Source organism: Sus scrofa, chromosome 1 (assembly GCF_000003025.6).
Source record: "Sus scrofa isolate TJ Tabasco breed Duroc chromosome 1, Sscrofa11.1, whole genome shotgun sequence".
Lineage (NCBI taxonomy): Eukaryota > Metazoa > Chordata > Mammalia > Artiodactyla > Suidae > Sus > Sus scrofa.
In genome coordinates, this window is record NC_010443.5 from 108,345,880 (window position 1) to 108,362,306 (window position 16,427).

Consider the following 16,427-nt stretch of genomic DNA (forward strand, 5'->3'; position numbering starts at 1 on the left):
TGCTGTATTCTCCCTACCTGCTGTTAAACAAATGAAAAGATATTATTGTTTTTATAGTGAAAGCATCCTATGAGATAATGATTTTAAAATGTAGCATCTCTCTCGTTCCCCCTAATTAAATTATATCTAACTTGAATGATTTTCCAGGTTGCATATTCTTTTATAAGAAGATTATGATGTATATATTCTTTTCTAATTGGATTTCTGTGCTAACCATTGTTGTTTTCTTAAAGGCAAATGTTCTCTAGTTACCCAACTACCACTGTACTTCCCACACGTCGTGCACAGACTCCTCCAATATCATCGTTACCAACCTCTCCTTCTGATGAAGTAGGAAGGAGGCAAAGCTTAACTTCTCCTGATTCCCAGTCAGCAAGGCCAGCTAACCGCACAGGTGCGTGTGCTATCATGCACTATGACACCCAGACCATGGCATTTCATATGTGTGGCACTTTATTACGTGGGCATTGCATTTTGTCTTCACTAAAGGTAAAATAGTCAATTTAATTAAGGGAGATCTGCCCTGTCAAACTGAGCTCTCTTCTCTGTTTTGAAACTATAGGTTGAATTATGGCTATGTAGGCAAGAAATAATGTACTGTATCGATTATATTAGGCCTTTCTTCTTTTCCATTATAGGCATTTTTAATGCTATGAATTTCCCTCTAATCAGTGATTTTACTGCAAGCTATAAATTTTGAAATGCTGTGTTTTCATTTTCATTCAGTTTAAAGTACTTTCTATTTTACCATTGATATCTTCTTTGACATATGGGTTATTTGGAAGTATATTATTTCATTTTCAAGTATTAGGAGATTTTCCAGGCATCTGTCTATTGTTGATTCCTAATTTAATTGTCATCCAAGACTATATCTTGTATAATTTGAATTATTTTAAATTTATTGAAACTTGTTTTATGGCCCAGAATATGGTCTGGATTTTTAATAGACATTCCATGTGCACTTGGAAAAAATGTGTATGTGCTGTTGTTGAGCGGTGTTCCAGAAATTGTTGGTTAAGTGAGTTTATTGATAGTGTTGTCCAGGTCTTTATCCTTACTTATTTTTCGTTTATTTATTCTGTCGGTTACTGAGGAGTGGTGTTGAAATCTCTGACTGTAATTATGGATTTTTCTGTTTCCCCTTTCATTTATTAGTGTTCATTTCATATAATTTAGGTCCATAGACCTTTAGAATTCTTTTATCTTTTCAGTTACTTGACCTCTTTGCCATTATGAAATGACTCTCTTTATCTCTGGTAATATTCTTTGCCCTATATTTATATTTACATGCCCTATATTTTATTTATATGCCCTATATTTATATCAGATAAAGTCTGCTTTATCTGATATAAATATAACCATTTCCGATTTTTTATTAGCCTTATAATGGTATATCTTCTCCCATCGTTTTACTGTTAACTTACTTGCGTGTTTATACATAAAGTAGATTCCTTAAAGGTAGTCTATAGTTGGGCCTAGCTTTTTATTTATTTATTTATTTATTTATTTTTATTTTATGTTTTTGTCTTTCTGTCTTTTTAGGGCCACACCACGTTATGTGGAGGTTCCCAGGCTAGGGGTCTAATCAGAGCTACAGCTGCTGGCCTACGCTCAGCCACAGCAACTTGGGATCTGAGCCACGTCTGTGATCTACACCACAGCTCATGGCAATGCCAGATCCTTAACCCAGTGAGCAAGGTCAGAGATTGAACCCGCAACCTCATGGTTCCTAGTCAGATTTGTTAACCACTGAGCCATGATGGGAACTCTGGGTTTAGCTTTTTAAATTCAACCTGATGTCTTCTGTCTTTTAGTTAGGATGTTTGGACCATTTACATTTAATGTGATTATTAGTGTAGATGGGTTTAAGTCTACTAAATCTAACATCTTTAAGTTCATCTTTCTGTTCATCTCATCTGTTCTTTGTTCCAATTTTCCTCTTTTTCTACCTTTTAGTTAGTATGTTTAGACCATTTACATTTAATGTGATTATTAGTGTAGTTGGGTTTAAATCTACTAAATCTAACATCTTTCTGTTTATCTCATCTGTTCTTTGTTCCCATTTTCCTCTTTTTCTACCTTCTTTGAATTAAATGAGTATTTTCAAAATTCCATTTTATCTCTTTTGTTGCCTTATTAGCTATACTTGGTATTATATTTTTAGAGATTACTTTCAGGTTTATAATATATGTTCTTAATGATCACAATCTACTTGCAAGTAATGTTATACCACTTCATGTGTAGTAAAAGAATCTAACACCAGTATACTTTCATTTCCCCTTTCTCAGCCTGTATAGTTTTGTTATTATAAATTTAACTTCTACATATCTTATAAAGCCCCATAATACATTATTATTTTTACTGTAAACGACCAATTATCTTTTAAATGTATTTAAAGAAACTAAAGTATGTATTTTGCATTTACCCACATATTTACTAGTTCTGAGATTCTTTATTCTTTTATGTATATCCAGATTTCCATGTAGCATCATCTCCTTCTTATAAAGACTTCCTTTAACACATCCTGTAGTGGTCTGCTGGTGGTTAATTCTTTTGGCTTTGTATATCTGAAAGAATATTTCACCTTCATTTTTGAAAAATATTTTCACTGGGAATAGAATTTTAGATTGACAGTTTATTTTTCTTTCAGTACTTTAAGATGTTACTCTACTGTCTTCTGGCTTGCATTGTTTCCAGTGATAAGTCTTCTGTCTTTCTCACATTGATGTAGTATGCCTTTTTCTGTGGCTGCTTTTAGGATTTTTCTTTATTTCACTGGGCTTAAGCAATTTGATTATGATCTGCCTTGGTGTCATTTTTTTCATGTTTCTGGTGCTTGGAATTTGTTGAGCTTGGATCTGTAGGTTTAAAGTTGTCATTAAATTCGGAAATTTTTCATTCATTAGTTTTTTAGATTTTTTTCTGTGCCACTACTCCTTCATTTCAATCTCCAGTTATGTGTATATTACATTGCTTGAAGTTGTCCTATCAGTCACCATCATTGATGCTCTGCTCTTTTTTGTTGTTGTTGTTTTAAGCTCTTTTTTTCTGTGTTTCATTCTGGGTAATTTTTATTGTTTTGTCTTCTGGTCCCTACTATTTTCTTTTGCAGTATCTAATCTGCTTTTAATCTCATCTGGTGTATTTTTCCCTCAGATTTTGTAGTTTTCATCTCTAGAAGGTCTGTATATGTTTTTTTTAAAAAATATCTCTTGGCTTTTTAATGTCCTCAGTTTTTCCTCTACCTCTCAGAATACGTGGAATAACAGTTTTCATTATTAGAATAGTTACACTCTGTAAAATCACTGTGAACACGGAACTAGCAAAAACTGAACCATTGTTCCTTGGGAAACTATAGGGCTACGTTTCTATGAGTTTCTGGTCATGCTTTGTCAACTGATCAATATATAACCTTATTTTATGTGTGTTTCAATTTAAAGACACCGTATTTAATATATAGTGTTGATTCATTAGCATTGAACTCATGGCCAGCAACACGATTAACTCATGCTTGAATAAAGCTTATTTAATACAGATATATTCTCCATAAGACACATTGCAGCCTTCTTGCATTTAGGAACATTAGACAGCATTTCAGCACTATACTTGGAGGCCAACTTAAACAATAAAATCAACAAAAACACAAAAAATGCAAAAAAAGTAATACTAAATGGCATGAAAAGGACATTTGCTTATAGTCTGAGAGCTGAATCAAGAGGTCTTACCTTGTTTGACCTCGGCTGAGAACAAATGCACCAAGGAGACTGAATTTTTTTGTCACCCTATGCATTGAATGACTGTGAAAGTGTTGTATTGATTTCGGAGTTGCATATTAATTTTAACGAGTAGGTCGATTTACATATAAGGGATCCATAAATAATGAGAATCAACTATTTATGATATCTGTTTTAATGTCCTCTATATTTAATTTATCAATTATCTCATTTCTAGGTCTGTTTCCATGAACTGTTTTTTCTCCTTATTTTGAATTATATTTTCTTGTTTCTTTACATGTTTGGTAATTTTTTTATTAGACACAAGACATGGTGAATTTTACCTAGTCGGGTGTTGGGATATATGGCATTTCTTTACTTGCACTTTAACTTTGTTTCAGAACACAGTTAAGTAATTTGAAAACAATTTGATTGTTTTAGGCTGCCTTTTAAGCTTTGTTAGGTGGGACCAGGACAGTTTTTATCCAATGCCTTATGTGTTACAAAGTTGTTTTGTTTTTTTTTTCACTCTGGCTTATGATAACAAACTCTTCCCAGCCCTGTGTGAATGCTGCTGCTTCTTGATGATTATTTCCCTAGCTTTGGGCAGTTGGCTGCATTAGCATCAACTAAAGAGTCATGGGGAAGATGACCCTTTGCACTTTTCTGGAGTTCTCTTTCTGGGCAGCTCTCTAATTTCTTTAAGATTTCTCCTTTCTGGTATTCTTTTTTTTTTTGGAAATTTATTCTATACTTTATCCCATTTTGCATGGCTTTCATCTTTACTATTTAATATTACCTATTACATTTCAATTTTTCTTTAAAAATTAGCATAGTATTAAAATCATGTATATTATGCAACTAAAACTTATAAAAGAAGAAAGACTTATATACCATTAAATACTTTATATAGCATAATAAAAAATAACTGGTAAGAATAACAAAAATAATACACCCTCTGAAAATAAGTAAAATATAAAATGCATAAATTGGTTAAAAAACAGTGTAACTATATAAATATGTCCTCACCATTTGTTACATCTTATTGATTCTTCAATATAGGCATTACACCATTCTAGGTGATGTGCTAATAAACAAGACATTATAGACCTTACATTGTACCATGAGAGAAATGGTTATTAATAATACAATTGTACAACTGTATTATTTAATTGTACAGTTGCATTATTTAATTATAATTATCATAAATTCTTTGATGGAGAGGAAATCAGAATCAGATCTAAGAAGACTTCAGCATTCCAAGAATGATGTCACATGACCCCCTTCATGGTGGATTATGCTCTTATTTACTATGAGATATATTTCTTCTCCAGAGATTCCTTGTTTGTGTATCAATTGTAGATTTTTGGTCTGCAGTTATTCTGAAGTTTCAATATAAGAGTCTATATATATATGAGATTGTTTTAAGTTGCTGTTCTCTTCATTGCAAGTTCATCTCCAGTGTCCTGCATTTGTACCCACCTCTTCTCATGATTTCTGATTTTGGTGGTATAATTGTGCATGGATGATTTCATATCTTTACTGTATATATACCTTTACTGGTGAGCCTTGTCATTTGTGGAATTTTTGTTTCCTGTTGCTGTGTTTTCTTTTCTGCCTAGAGAAGTTCCTTTAGTATTTGTTGTAAGGCTGGTTTAGTGTTGCTGAATTCTCTCAACTTTTGCTTATCTGTGAAGGTCTTGATTTCTCCTTCAAATCTGACTGAGAGCCTTGCTGGGTAGAGTAATCTTGGTTGGAGATTTTTCCCTTTCATCACATTAAGTATATCATGCCACTCCCTTCTGGGCTGCAGAGTTTCTGCTGAAAAATCTGCTGATATAACCTTATTGGGGTTTCCTTGTTTCTTTTCCCTAGCTGCTTTCAAGATTTTCTCTTTGTCTTTAATTTTGGTTAGTTTGATTAATATGTGTCTCAGTGTATTCCTCCTTGGGTTTATTTTATATGGTACTCGTTGTGCTTCCTGGATTTGAGTGAGTGGTTCCTTTCCCATGTTAGGGAAGTTTGTGGCTATTATCTCTTGGAATATGTTTTCTGTCCCTTTCTCTCTCTCTTCTCCTTCTGGCACCCCTATAATACGGATGTTGGTGTGTTTAATGTTGTCCCAGAGTTCTCTGAGACTCTCTTCATTTGTTTTCAATCTTTTTTCTCTTTTCTATTCCACCTCTGTAATTTCCACTAATCTGTCCTCCACCTCGCTTATTCGTTCTTCTGCCTCCTGTATTCTGCTGTTAGCTGCTTCTAGTGAATTTTTTATTTCAGTTATTGTATTTTGCATCTCTTCTTGTTTCAGTTTTATATCTTGTATCTCTTTGGTCAGTGTTTCCTATAAGTTATCCATCTTTGCCTCCAGTTTATTTCCAATGTCTTGCATCATCTTTATCATCAACAATCTAAAGTTTTTTCCCTGGAGGCTAAAAATCTCCTCATCACTTAGCTGATTTTCTGGGTTTTTTCCTTTCTCCCTCATCTGAGTTAAAGTTCTCTGTCTTTTCATTTTTATAGGTTTTTGGTGTGGTGACCTTTTTACAGGTAATAGAGTTGTAGCCTCTCTTACTTGTGGTGTCTGCCCCCCTTGTGGTTGAAGTTTATATGGGGGCTTGCTATAGGCTTCCTGATGGGAGGGGCTGATGCCTGCCCCCTAGTAGGTGGAGCTGATTCTAATCCCTCTGGTGAGTGGGGCTTAGTCTCTGGATGGGGTTAGAGGCAGCTGTGTGCCTAAGGGGTCTTTAGGCAGCCTGTTTACTAAGGGGCAGGGCTGTGATCCCACCTGGGTTGTTGTTTGCCCTGCGGCTTCTCAGCAGCTGACTGATGGGTGGGGCCAGATTTTCCCAAAATGGCCACCTCCAGAGAAAGGCAAGCTGCTGTATATTCCCCAGAGCTTTGCTTTCAATGTCCGTCCTTCATAACAAGCCACATTCACCCCTGTTTTCCCAGGATGTCCTCCAAGAACTGCAGTCAGGTTTGACGCAGATTCCTATGGAGACCTCGCTCTGCCCTGGGACCTAGTGCACATGAAAGTCTGTGTGAACCTTTTAAGAATGGGGTCTCCATTTCCCCCAGTCCTGTGGAGCTCCTGCGCACAAGCCCCACTGGCCTTCAATGCCAGCTGCTTCAGGGGCTCTTTGTCCCTGTGCCAGATCTCCGCACGTGAGGGTTTGATGTGGGGCTCAGAACTCTCACTCCTGTAGGTGAGTCTCTGTGAACCAATTAGTTTCCAGTCTGTGGAGCTTCCCACCTGGGAGGTATGGGGTTGTTTATATGATGAAATTGCCCTTCCTACCTCTTGATGTGACCTCCTCTTTTTCTTCTGGAGTAGGGTATCTTTTTTAAGGTTTCTGATCCATTTGGGTGTAGATTGCTCAGCCTTTAGTTGTGAATTTTGTTATTTTTTAGGAGAGAAGTTGAGCTCCAGTCCTTCTATTCTGCCATCTTAATCCTCTCTCTCTTCTTTATGGTATTCTACCATGTGAATTCTAGCCAGTTTAGAATTCTCTGTCTTCTCCATTCAGAGAGGCCACTGAATTTAGATTGAATTCACCCTCCATGACCTTCATCTTGGGAAATTCTTTCCAGGAAGTAAGCTGAGGCAGTTGTAGACCTCACCTCATTTGATTCCTTTCTCTCAGGTATTAACATCCCACACTGCTGGTTGTCCAATGTCTGCAGGCTATTGTTTGATTTTGGAGAGTCTCTCTCTTTTTTTTTTTCCAGTTTAAGGTGAGGGTTAATCCAGTCTCTGTTACTCTTATCATTGCAAGAAGGAGAAGTCCATCATATATCCATCAGGGCTATCACTGCTGTAGCAGTAGTGGCTTTTTTTGTTAAGCAGAAATCGGAGTTATAGTCCTCCTTCCCTTTCTCCCTCCTTCCCTTCTTCCTTCTTAATTCAGTTCAAAGAGCCATTAAGTGGGGCCACGCTAGGTAGGCATTCATGCCAGCAAGATATGAGAAGTGGGCGGTATGGTAATTCAGAGTGGGTTGTCAAAGCCAGATTGAGGTGAAGAAAACTATTGGTGTGTGTGTGGGAGGGTTGGAGGAGTGGCCTGGCACAGAGTTTTGGAGTCCACGTTGGGTGGAGAAATGTCCACACAGCCCAGCACTAGGTGTCAGAGCCATGTAGGGTAAAGAGGGCCTCCAATGGCAACTGTCCACTGAGAGGGCCTGGGAGCATTGGTGTTCCAGAAGCAGTACACACTGAATGCCAAGATCCTATCTTTTAAATACCATTCTCTACTAAAAAGAACCTGGATTTTCTGGGAGAAATGACTGATTTCATCAGGTCTGAGTATGAGATGAGGCTAGAATAGCTTGTGCCAGAAAGTGATAAAGCGCTCAAAGAATGATGAGCACGGTCTTGAAGGACATAGAATTCAGCATCAAGGGGCATCCGCTGGCCAAATCTTAGCGATCTGGGGCATAAAAATAAATAATTATAGTAACAGATAATAACGCATGATTACAATAAGAATCCATAACCCCATACTGGTGGAGAAAGGAGAAGTTTTGCTTTAGAGTGGAATACCAACTAATGAGTCTGAAAGCAATGATAGATTTAAAAAAACATCATTTGTCAACCATCATAATAATAACTGATTCAGCCAATAAACATAAGGGATGCTAATGAGTGAAACTTTAATGAAGAATGAGGTAGTTACATATTCTCATAGTTCTTCCTCACAAATAATTATTAATTACAGAAGAAAAAGACTACCTTTACAGGAGAAATCTGGCAGATACCAGCTTAACTCATGTAATCAAAGTTAACCTCACCAGTAATGGGCCAAAATGAAATCATGAACCATCTAGTAGAATGTAGCAAGAATAACACATCAGTTTTATGCTGTTCCTGCCAGAAAACACAAACTGAAGCTAATTATGAGGCAACAGCAGACACTAGACTGAGGTACTTTCTGCCATTTAACTGGCCTGGAATCTTTGAAGTAGAAAATTGAAGGAGACTGAAGAGACATGAGATCTAAATATAAAGATGACCTGGATTGGATCCTTTGCTGTAAAGAACATTATCAGGACTTTCATGAAATGAGAATGGAATCTGGATTAGATGATAACATTGTTAATTTCCTAAATTTAATTGTTGTATTATGCAAGAGAATGTCATTATTTGTAGGAGTGAAGTATTAGTGTATTCAGGGAAGATGGATGGAGCATTCTGTCTGCTATTTATTCTCCAGTGGTTCAGGGGTAAAAGAGTTCTTTATACTATTCTTGCAGATTTCTGTAAAGTTTAAAATTTTTTAAATTAAGGAACTATTTTAAAAAAGAAAACATTAAAGAAACTTTTTACAGCACATTTATTTCATAATAGCTGATTTATCTTAAAGAAAAATCTTAAAAAGTTATATCAAATTTAATCACATTTAGTTACTCATTTAGTAAATTCTTTGTAGAGTGACATTTCATTAAATTTAGACAGTATTAAGAGATTGGGGATTATGGTTATGATAAAAAACCTTTTTACTCATGATATATAGTGATAATTAGGCCTTTACTTCTCTTTCTTTTGTCTCAGCCTTGTCAGACCCAAGCAGTAGACTTTCAACTTCTCCTCCTCCTCCAGCGATTGCAGTACCCTTGTTAGAAATGGGGTTCTCTCTCCGGCAGATTGCCAAAGCCATGGAAGCCACAGGTAGGAAAAGTTTTTATATATCAGTATATGCAGATACGAGAAGACTGATCTTTATTACAGGCAATATTTTTTAAGAGACCATAAATGTTGGGAAGATTTTTAACACCAGATTTAATTACAGTGACATGATAGCAGGCACTCAAACTGATAGCATGAATAAATAGTTACTTTGCCCCAAATAAGTATTAGACCTTTTTTCTCCCTGTGCAGGTGCTCGAGGAGAGGCTGATGCCCAGAACATCACTGTCCTTGCCATGTGGATGATAGAGCACCCTGGGCATGAGGATGAGGAGGAGCCCCAGTCAGGCAGCACTGCAGACTCAAGGCACGGAGCAGCGGTTGTAGGCAGTGGTGGGAAGTCGAATGATCCCTCTTATTTGCAGTCACCAGGTGACATACCATCAGCTGATGCTGCTGAAATGGAGGAAGGCTTTAGTGAAAGGTGAAATTCCAGTTTCTGTATTTCTCTTCCATGTGTTACAAAGGGTGCCCTAAGAGCCCCATTTGTGTCCCTGTAGAGATGGTTCTAATGGTATATAAAGTTGATAACTAGAGATACATGAAAAGATGGACATTTCAGTTACAAGTTTATGTTTCTGTGAAGGGTAAAAATGATGACTCAAGTGATGTTTTCATGAAAATAAGGAAATAATTTTAATATAAAATTGAGCTGAAAAGAAGAAACTAAAAAGTAAAATATTCTGAAATAATATAAACATGTTGATTAAAAATTTTATCGCATATAAATGATATAAAGTAAAATGTTCACTTAAATAGAAATTTAATTAATATATTTAATAGAAATGGACTTTTAAATCTTTTCTGTATGTTGATATGGGATTATATTTTCATCTCTTCTTTAGTTTTTATTTTTTGGGTTTTTTTGTCTTTTGTCCTTTTAGGGCCACACCCATGACGTATGGAGGGGCTGCACCCATGACATATGGAGGTTCCCAGGCTAGGGGTCTAATCAGAGCTGTTGCTGCCAGCCACAGCCATAGCAATGCCAGATCCAAGCTGTGTCTGCAACCTACACCACAGCTCATGGCAACGCCAGATCCATAACCAACTGAGCAAGGCCCCGGATTGAACCTGCAACCTCATGGTTCCTAGTCGGATTCGTTTCTGTTGAGCCACAACAGGAACTCCTCTTCTTCAGTTTTTAATATCTAATACAGTACACCCCTTTTTTAAGTTGTGAAACTGACTAGCCTAAAAAGAAATGTAGTAAAATATTCTATAATTCATTCTAAAATCTTCTCCCTTCAGCACTTCTTATGACTTTAAATCTTTATTTCATTTTAGCTCATGAAATCAAATGGGGAGCTTAATGTCTTACCTTAATATGCAGACTTTTTCTGACAAACTCAGTGAATATTTTCATAGCTTATTTTGAATTATTTGTTTCTCCAAGACAGGGATTCCTCATCATTTCAAATTTTAGGTAGTCATTTAAGATTTAGTTAAGGCCATTGATCTTATTTAATTCGAACTTGCATTAAGCATAATTTCATTGCTGACATATTGAAAATCTATTTGTGAAAATAGATAAAATTATTGCTCAGGGCAAAATGATATATATATATAACTTAGGAGCTTTACCAGACATAAAAGATAGGTTTCAGAGTTTTATCAGAAGCATATTTTGTTCTTGAGAACATTTTGAAGAAAAAGTACTGCAAGCATGCTTTCACTTCTACTTTCTATTCATGATGGTTTTTAAAAATGTGTGTTGCTTTCAAACTTGCACTTATAGCCCTGATAACCTGGATCATACAGAGAATGCAGCTTCTGGAAGTGGACCACCAGCTAGGGGTCGCTCAGCAGTAACAAGACGGCACAAGTTTGATTTAGCTGCTCGAACGTTGCTAGCAAGAGCAGGTAAGTATATGTTTCACATCCTTCTCTTAGTGGAAGTATCATATGATTTGTTTATATTTTAAGTCAGTGTAAAAGCAACATTAAAGAAGATGTAAAGTAATGATACTAAGTGTTCAGTTCCTCTACAGGATAAGAGCAAGTATTTGCATATGACTTCTAGGCATTTGTTTGATTTTACATAATTTAAGTCACAGCATACATTCATAGATTCATTTTTAAGTTACTTCTAGATGCAGAAGGCTCTGGTTATTGTAGATATTGAGAAATTTCATAAATGCTCTCTCTGCCCTCAGGCACCTTGTAATTTAAGAAGTGAAGATGCATGTTTAAAGTCATTAGTGGTGAGAAGGAGCTAGAGATAGCACTGTGCCAAAGAAGTAGGCACTGGCTTTTCTGATGTACTTTGTGGACTTGAGGCTTCACTTCTAGGCCCTAGATAAGCAAATATATATGTATATTTTTCATTAAATTAGTAAATATTTTTAGAACTGTTTTCTGGGCATGTGAAATATAAGTTATAGGGAATATATTTTCTAAATTAAAAACTAGAATACGTAAGCGATCAGAGTTTGATCCCTGAAATATTAAAACATAAATAATGATTCAGTAATTTGGGAACACAGAAGTTGAGACTGTCCTAGAATATATAGGATGTATATTTAATATATAATGAAAGAGTCTGATTTAAAAAACCTAAAAGGGGGAGTTCCTGTTGTGGCACAGCAGAAATGAATCCAACTAGGAACCATGAGGTTGCAGGTTTGATCCCTTGCCCCACTCAGTGGGTTAGCATCCAGTGTTGCCGTGAGCTGTGGTGTAGGTCGCAGACACAGCTTGGATCTGGCATTGCTGTAGCTGTGGCGTAGGCCAGAGGTTATAGCTCTGATTCCACCCCTAGCTTGGGAACCCTCCATAGGCCACAGGTGCGGTCCTAAAAAGCAAAAATAAATAAGTAAATAAATTAACCTAAAAGAATAGTAACACCCAGCACTTACTGAATATTCTTCTATATAACAAACATTATGAAAAATTTTACATAGATTATCTTGTTTAAACCTGTTAGCAGCTTTGCAAGGTATGAGTGCTATTATCCCCAATTTTATGTTTATGGTCTGGAATCCAATAAGTCAGCTGAGATAGGCTCTCATCTACATGTATGGCAGTTAAGAACTGGCGAAATATTCATAATTATTTTATACATGCAAATAAAATGCCTTTCTTGTTTTGTTCTGAGCGGGGTTATACCGCTCTGTGCAGGCCCACAGGAATCAAAGTCGGAGAGAAGGAATATCTTTGCAACAAGACCCAGGGGCGTTGTATGACTTTAATTTAGATGAGGAATTGGAAATTGATCTTGATGATGAAGCGATGGAAGCTATGTTTGGACAAGACCTGACCAGTGACAATGATATTCTGGGAATGTGGATCCCAGAGGTACTGGATTGGCCTACCTGGGTGTGTGTGACTGCAGCGGGGGCTGCTCTGACTTATTTTCCTGCCCTCCTGTTCATACAGCTTACTGACAGCCTTGCCTAGAGTTGTAACACTCTAAAAAGCCTGACACCTACTCCTAAAGTTTGGGGCTCTAACACTTGCTTTTTGATATCTACAAACTAATAAGAAAAGGTCTTTCTTGTTGCTCTCTCTGTGCGATTTTATTGCTTCTCTCCCCGGGCTAGAAGGATAGAGCCATATTGTAGTAATTTGATTCTGCTATCAAAGATAGATTACAAAATAAGCATCAGGTCCCAGTTGACCCTATTGGGTGTATGACAAAGCTGCCGTGCTTACCTTGCTATCTGAATGCATACTTTTGTTCATAGGTTCTATCTAACAACTGTAATGCCACATCCTAGGAACCAGTGCCACCTAGATCTTATAAATACCTCCATCCAAGGGCAGGGTACATGATGGGTTGGTATGTTTCCATTGTTTAGCATTACACTTTTGATAGTAGAGAAGCTTGTGTACAAGTCCTACAGGAAAGAGCACCTACCATATTGAGTTAATAAAATAATCGAAGTGACTTCTTAGAAATTCATAAAATAGGTATTCGTGTTCTGACCAGATGAAAGGTAATTTTCATTGGAGGGGTTTTAACTCATTTGAGATGGGGCAGATTTTCATTTATTATTAACAACTTTTTTTCTCAGTAGGATAGTCAGGTACTTCTATTGTAACTTACTGTGAGGAAGGGGCAAGGAACACCATACTGTGTGATCTAAATTCTGACTTGAAGAAAACTTTGTTATATATCCTTCATGAACATCTTGCAAATATTCCAGCATATGTAAACAAAGTAGTTGCTATAATAGCATAAATGATATTTATCTCTTAATTTTATGTTAACTTGACTAATAATTTGATATGAAATCATTTTGTACAGCATGTTTGTGAGTCTGAAGACAGGGAAGAAGTGGTGGTGTGTGAGCTCTGTGAATGCAGTGTCGTCAGCTTCAATCAGCACATGAAGAGAAATCACCCAGGCTGTGGGCGCAGTGCAAACCGCCAGGGCTATCGCAGCAATGGCTCCTATGTGGATGGCTGGTTTGGTGGTGAATGTGGGAGTGGAAATCCATACTACCTGCTGTGTGGCAGCTGCAGGGAGAAGTACTTAGCCCTGAAGACCAAATCCAAGGCAACAAGTTCTGAAAGGTACCTTGAAATCGTTTAGCTATCCAGACCCTCTGAATGAAGTATATAAAGTATCTGTCATTAAGACATGGGAATTGTAGCTTTTTTCATGTGAGGAGTTACCTGTAACCTTTCATAAAGTTCTGTGATTGCTGAACTGGGGACAAGGATGGAGGAGGTAGAAGAATTCATGTTCCTGCCAGAGGTAGGAGCCTGTAGTCTGGAACAGTGACATGGCCTCAGGTCCTTCACTGGAGTTTGACTGTGTTAACTTTTAATTTGTTGTCAGATTGTGAGCAGGGCCCTTGCTTTAACCTTTAGGAAGCTTATGTTTAATTTTTTTGTTTGGTGCTTTCTACCATATTTTGCCATCTTAATTAAGATCCTTTTTTTGTTAAAAAGAAATAGACTAAATTAGATGAGTGTCTATGAAAATATTACTTCTTTCTATCTTTGAGTAGCATTTAATTGCTAGCGGGTAAGGTTTTTGCCCTTATTGTCAACTATTAGAATCTTGAAGACATTCTGGAATAGGTTTTTATTAAAAGATTTGCTGAAGGTAATTGAGGAACCACCCCAGTAATTTGATAAAGTAGTTCTCATGTAATCATGTATATACCTACATACTAATAGTTTTTATTACATTAGCCCACAACCTGAAGCAATTTTTAATTTTGTGTTGCTTTATTAATGACCTTTTAAAATGTCCTAATGTCCTAATGACTTCATTTGCATTTTTGGGTACTAACTGTTGTATATAAAAATGTAATGTTCTTCATGTTCGGTGCAGGTACAAGGGACAAGCTCCAGATCTAATTGGCAAGCAGGACAGTGTGTATGAAGGTAGTTATCTTGAGAGCTTCTTCATTTTACATGTATTTTTGTATATACCTCTGCTTAACGTGTGTTACTAAAATTTACCTTGATGTTTGTGTTTGTATTTATGTACATGTTAACTTCAACTCCCCCACAGAAGTTCAAGATAGTTTGTTAGCAACAGCCTTAGTTTTAAAAGTCAAAGGAAAAAGACCTATGTTCTAATATGAACTTTACCACAGTTCATTAATTCCTATGGGACATATATATTTTTTCAAAGTAGGCAGAGTACATAGTACATTTTGAATTTCCATCCTAAATGAGGATAGTAAAAAATAAAAAATTGAAGTGGGCATCAGTTTATCTGGAAGTATTCATTTATTTGAAATGACACATTTCCTAATGATTATGGACAGAGTCAAGAGCTCTTTTTGGCTCCATAATAGTATTTCTTATTAGTTGGAATCTCCATTACCAACAGTAACATGTTCCATTGGTTTAAATGGATGTGACTCTCTTTCCTTAGTCTTAACTATGCCTCAAGAGTATAGTTTGATTTAGTCAGCAGGAGATGGGGCCATAGTTCATTTTGTAGGCCCTGGGCTTTCAGTCCATCTGTATCTTAGATATATCTCAGAAATAACCATTGCCAACAGAGTTAGGTCATGTTTATATTCACATACCATTCATTTGTTTATTTAAACTCCAGAAGACTGGGACATGTTGGATGTTGATGAAGATGAAAAGCTAACAGGTGAAGAAGAATTTGAATTACTTGCTGGACCACTTGGTTTAAATGACCGCCGCATTGTGCCAGAACCAGTTCAGTTCCCTGACAGTGATCCACTGGGAGCGTCGGTAGCAATGGTAACAGCGACCAACAGTATGGAAGAGACTCTTATGCAAATAGGTAAATTTGAAATGCTTAGCATTGATATGAACTTTGTAGAGTCTATATTAATTTGTTTCTTAGAAAGGTTAATAATAATAAGGTAAAGGTTAATAATAAGAATAAGAAGTCAACATTTCCTACCCATCAAATATCTTTAGCCAGTTATTTTAATTTTTTGAAGGTATAACATTGATTTTTTATTTTTTTGCTTTTATAAAATATTGAAGTGATAAAAAGAAAATTTATAAAATATAAGTTTAAAAAAAAAACTTTGTGTTAAGAGAATCTCAGAAATGGATAAAAACTGTTTTGCAGTTGTTTTTTTTTTTTTTTTTTTTTTTTTTAAAATGCTGTATCTATGGTGTCCGGAAGTTCCAGGGCTTTAATCAGAGCTGCAGCTGAGGCCCACGCTACAGCCATGGCAACACCAGGTCCAAACCGCATCTGTGACCTATTCTGCAGCTTGTGGCAATGCCAGATCCTTAACCCACTGAGCAAGACCAGGGATCGCACCCACACCCTCATAGAGAGAACATTGTGTCCTTAACCTGCTGAGCCACAGTGGGAACCCTCTTTTACACTATTTTACAGTTTGGGTGAGAGGGTATGGTAACTTTTTTCTGTATGGACTTCCAGATAAAGAGTTGGAGCAGGGGAGTTCCCATCGTGGCTCAGTGGTTAACGAATCTGACTAGGAACCATGAGGTTGCAGGTTTAATCCCTGGCCTTGCTCAGTGGGTTAAGCTACAGCTCCTATTAGACCCCTAGCCTGGGAACTCCATATGCCACAGGAGCGGCCTAGAAAAGGCAAAAGGACAAAAAA

At 36.6% G+C, this 16,427-nt stretch overlaps 1 protein-coding gene across 21 annotated transcripts in view; it reads left to right on the top strand.

The window, feature by feature from the left end:
• Nucleotides 1-16,427, top strand: part of HERC1 (HECT and RLD domain containing E3 ubiquitin protein ligase family member 1) — a 197,978-nt gene that overhangs the window by 139,708 nt on the left and 41,843 nt on the right. For 15 of the 21 annotated variants that reach the window (XM_021094060.1, XM_021094074.1, XM_021094069.1 and 12 more), the window contains 8 exons: nucleotides 234-394; nucleotides 9,265-9,381; nucleotides 9,592-9,823; nucleotides 11,138-11,262; nucleotides 12,497-12,717; nucleotides 13,649-13,917; nucleotides 14,687-14,739; nucleotides 15,422-15,622. In XM_021094060.1, the coding sequence (XP_020949719.1) occupies nucleotides 234-394; nucleotides 9,265-9,381; nucleotides 9,592-9,823; nucleotides 11,138-11,262; nucleotides 12,497-12,717; nucleotides 13,649-13,917; nucleotides 14,687-14,739; nucleotides 15,422-15,622 (1,379 nt within the window). The remainder of the gene's footprint in view (nucleotides 1-233; nucleotides 395-9,264; nucleotides 9,382-9,591; nucleotides 9,824-11,137; nucleotides 11,263-12,496; nucleotides 12,718-13,648; nucleotides 13,918-14,686; nucleotides 14,740-15,421; nucleotides 15,623-16,427) is intronic. The other 6 variants (XM_021093961.1, XM_021094000.1, XM_021094025.1 and 3 more) reach the window with 3 other exon arrangements.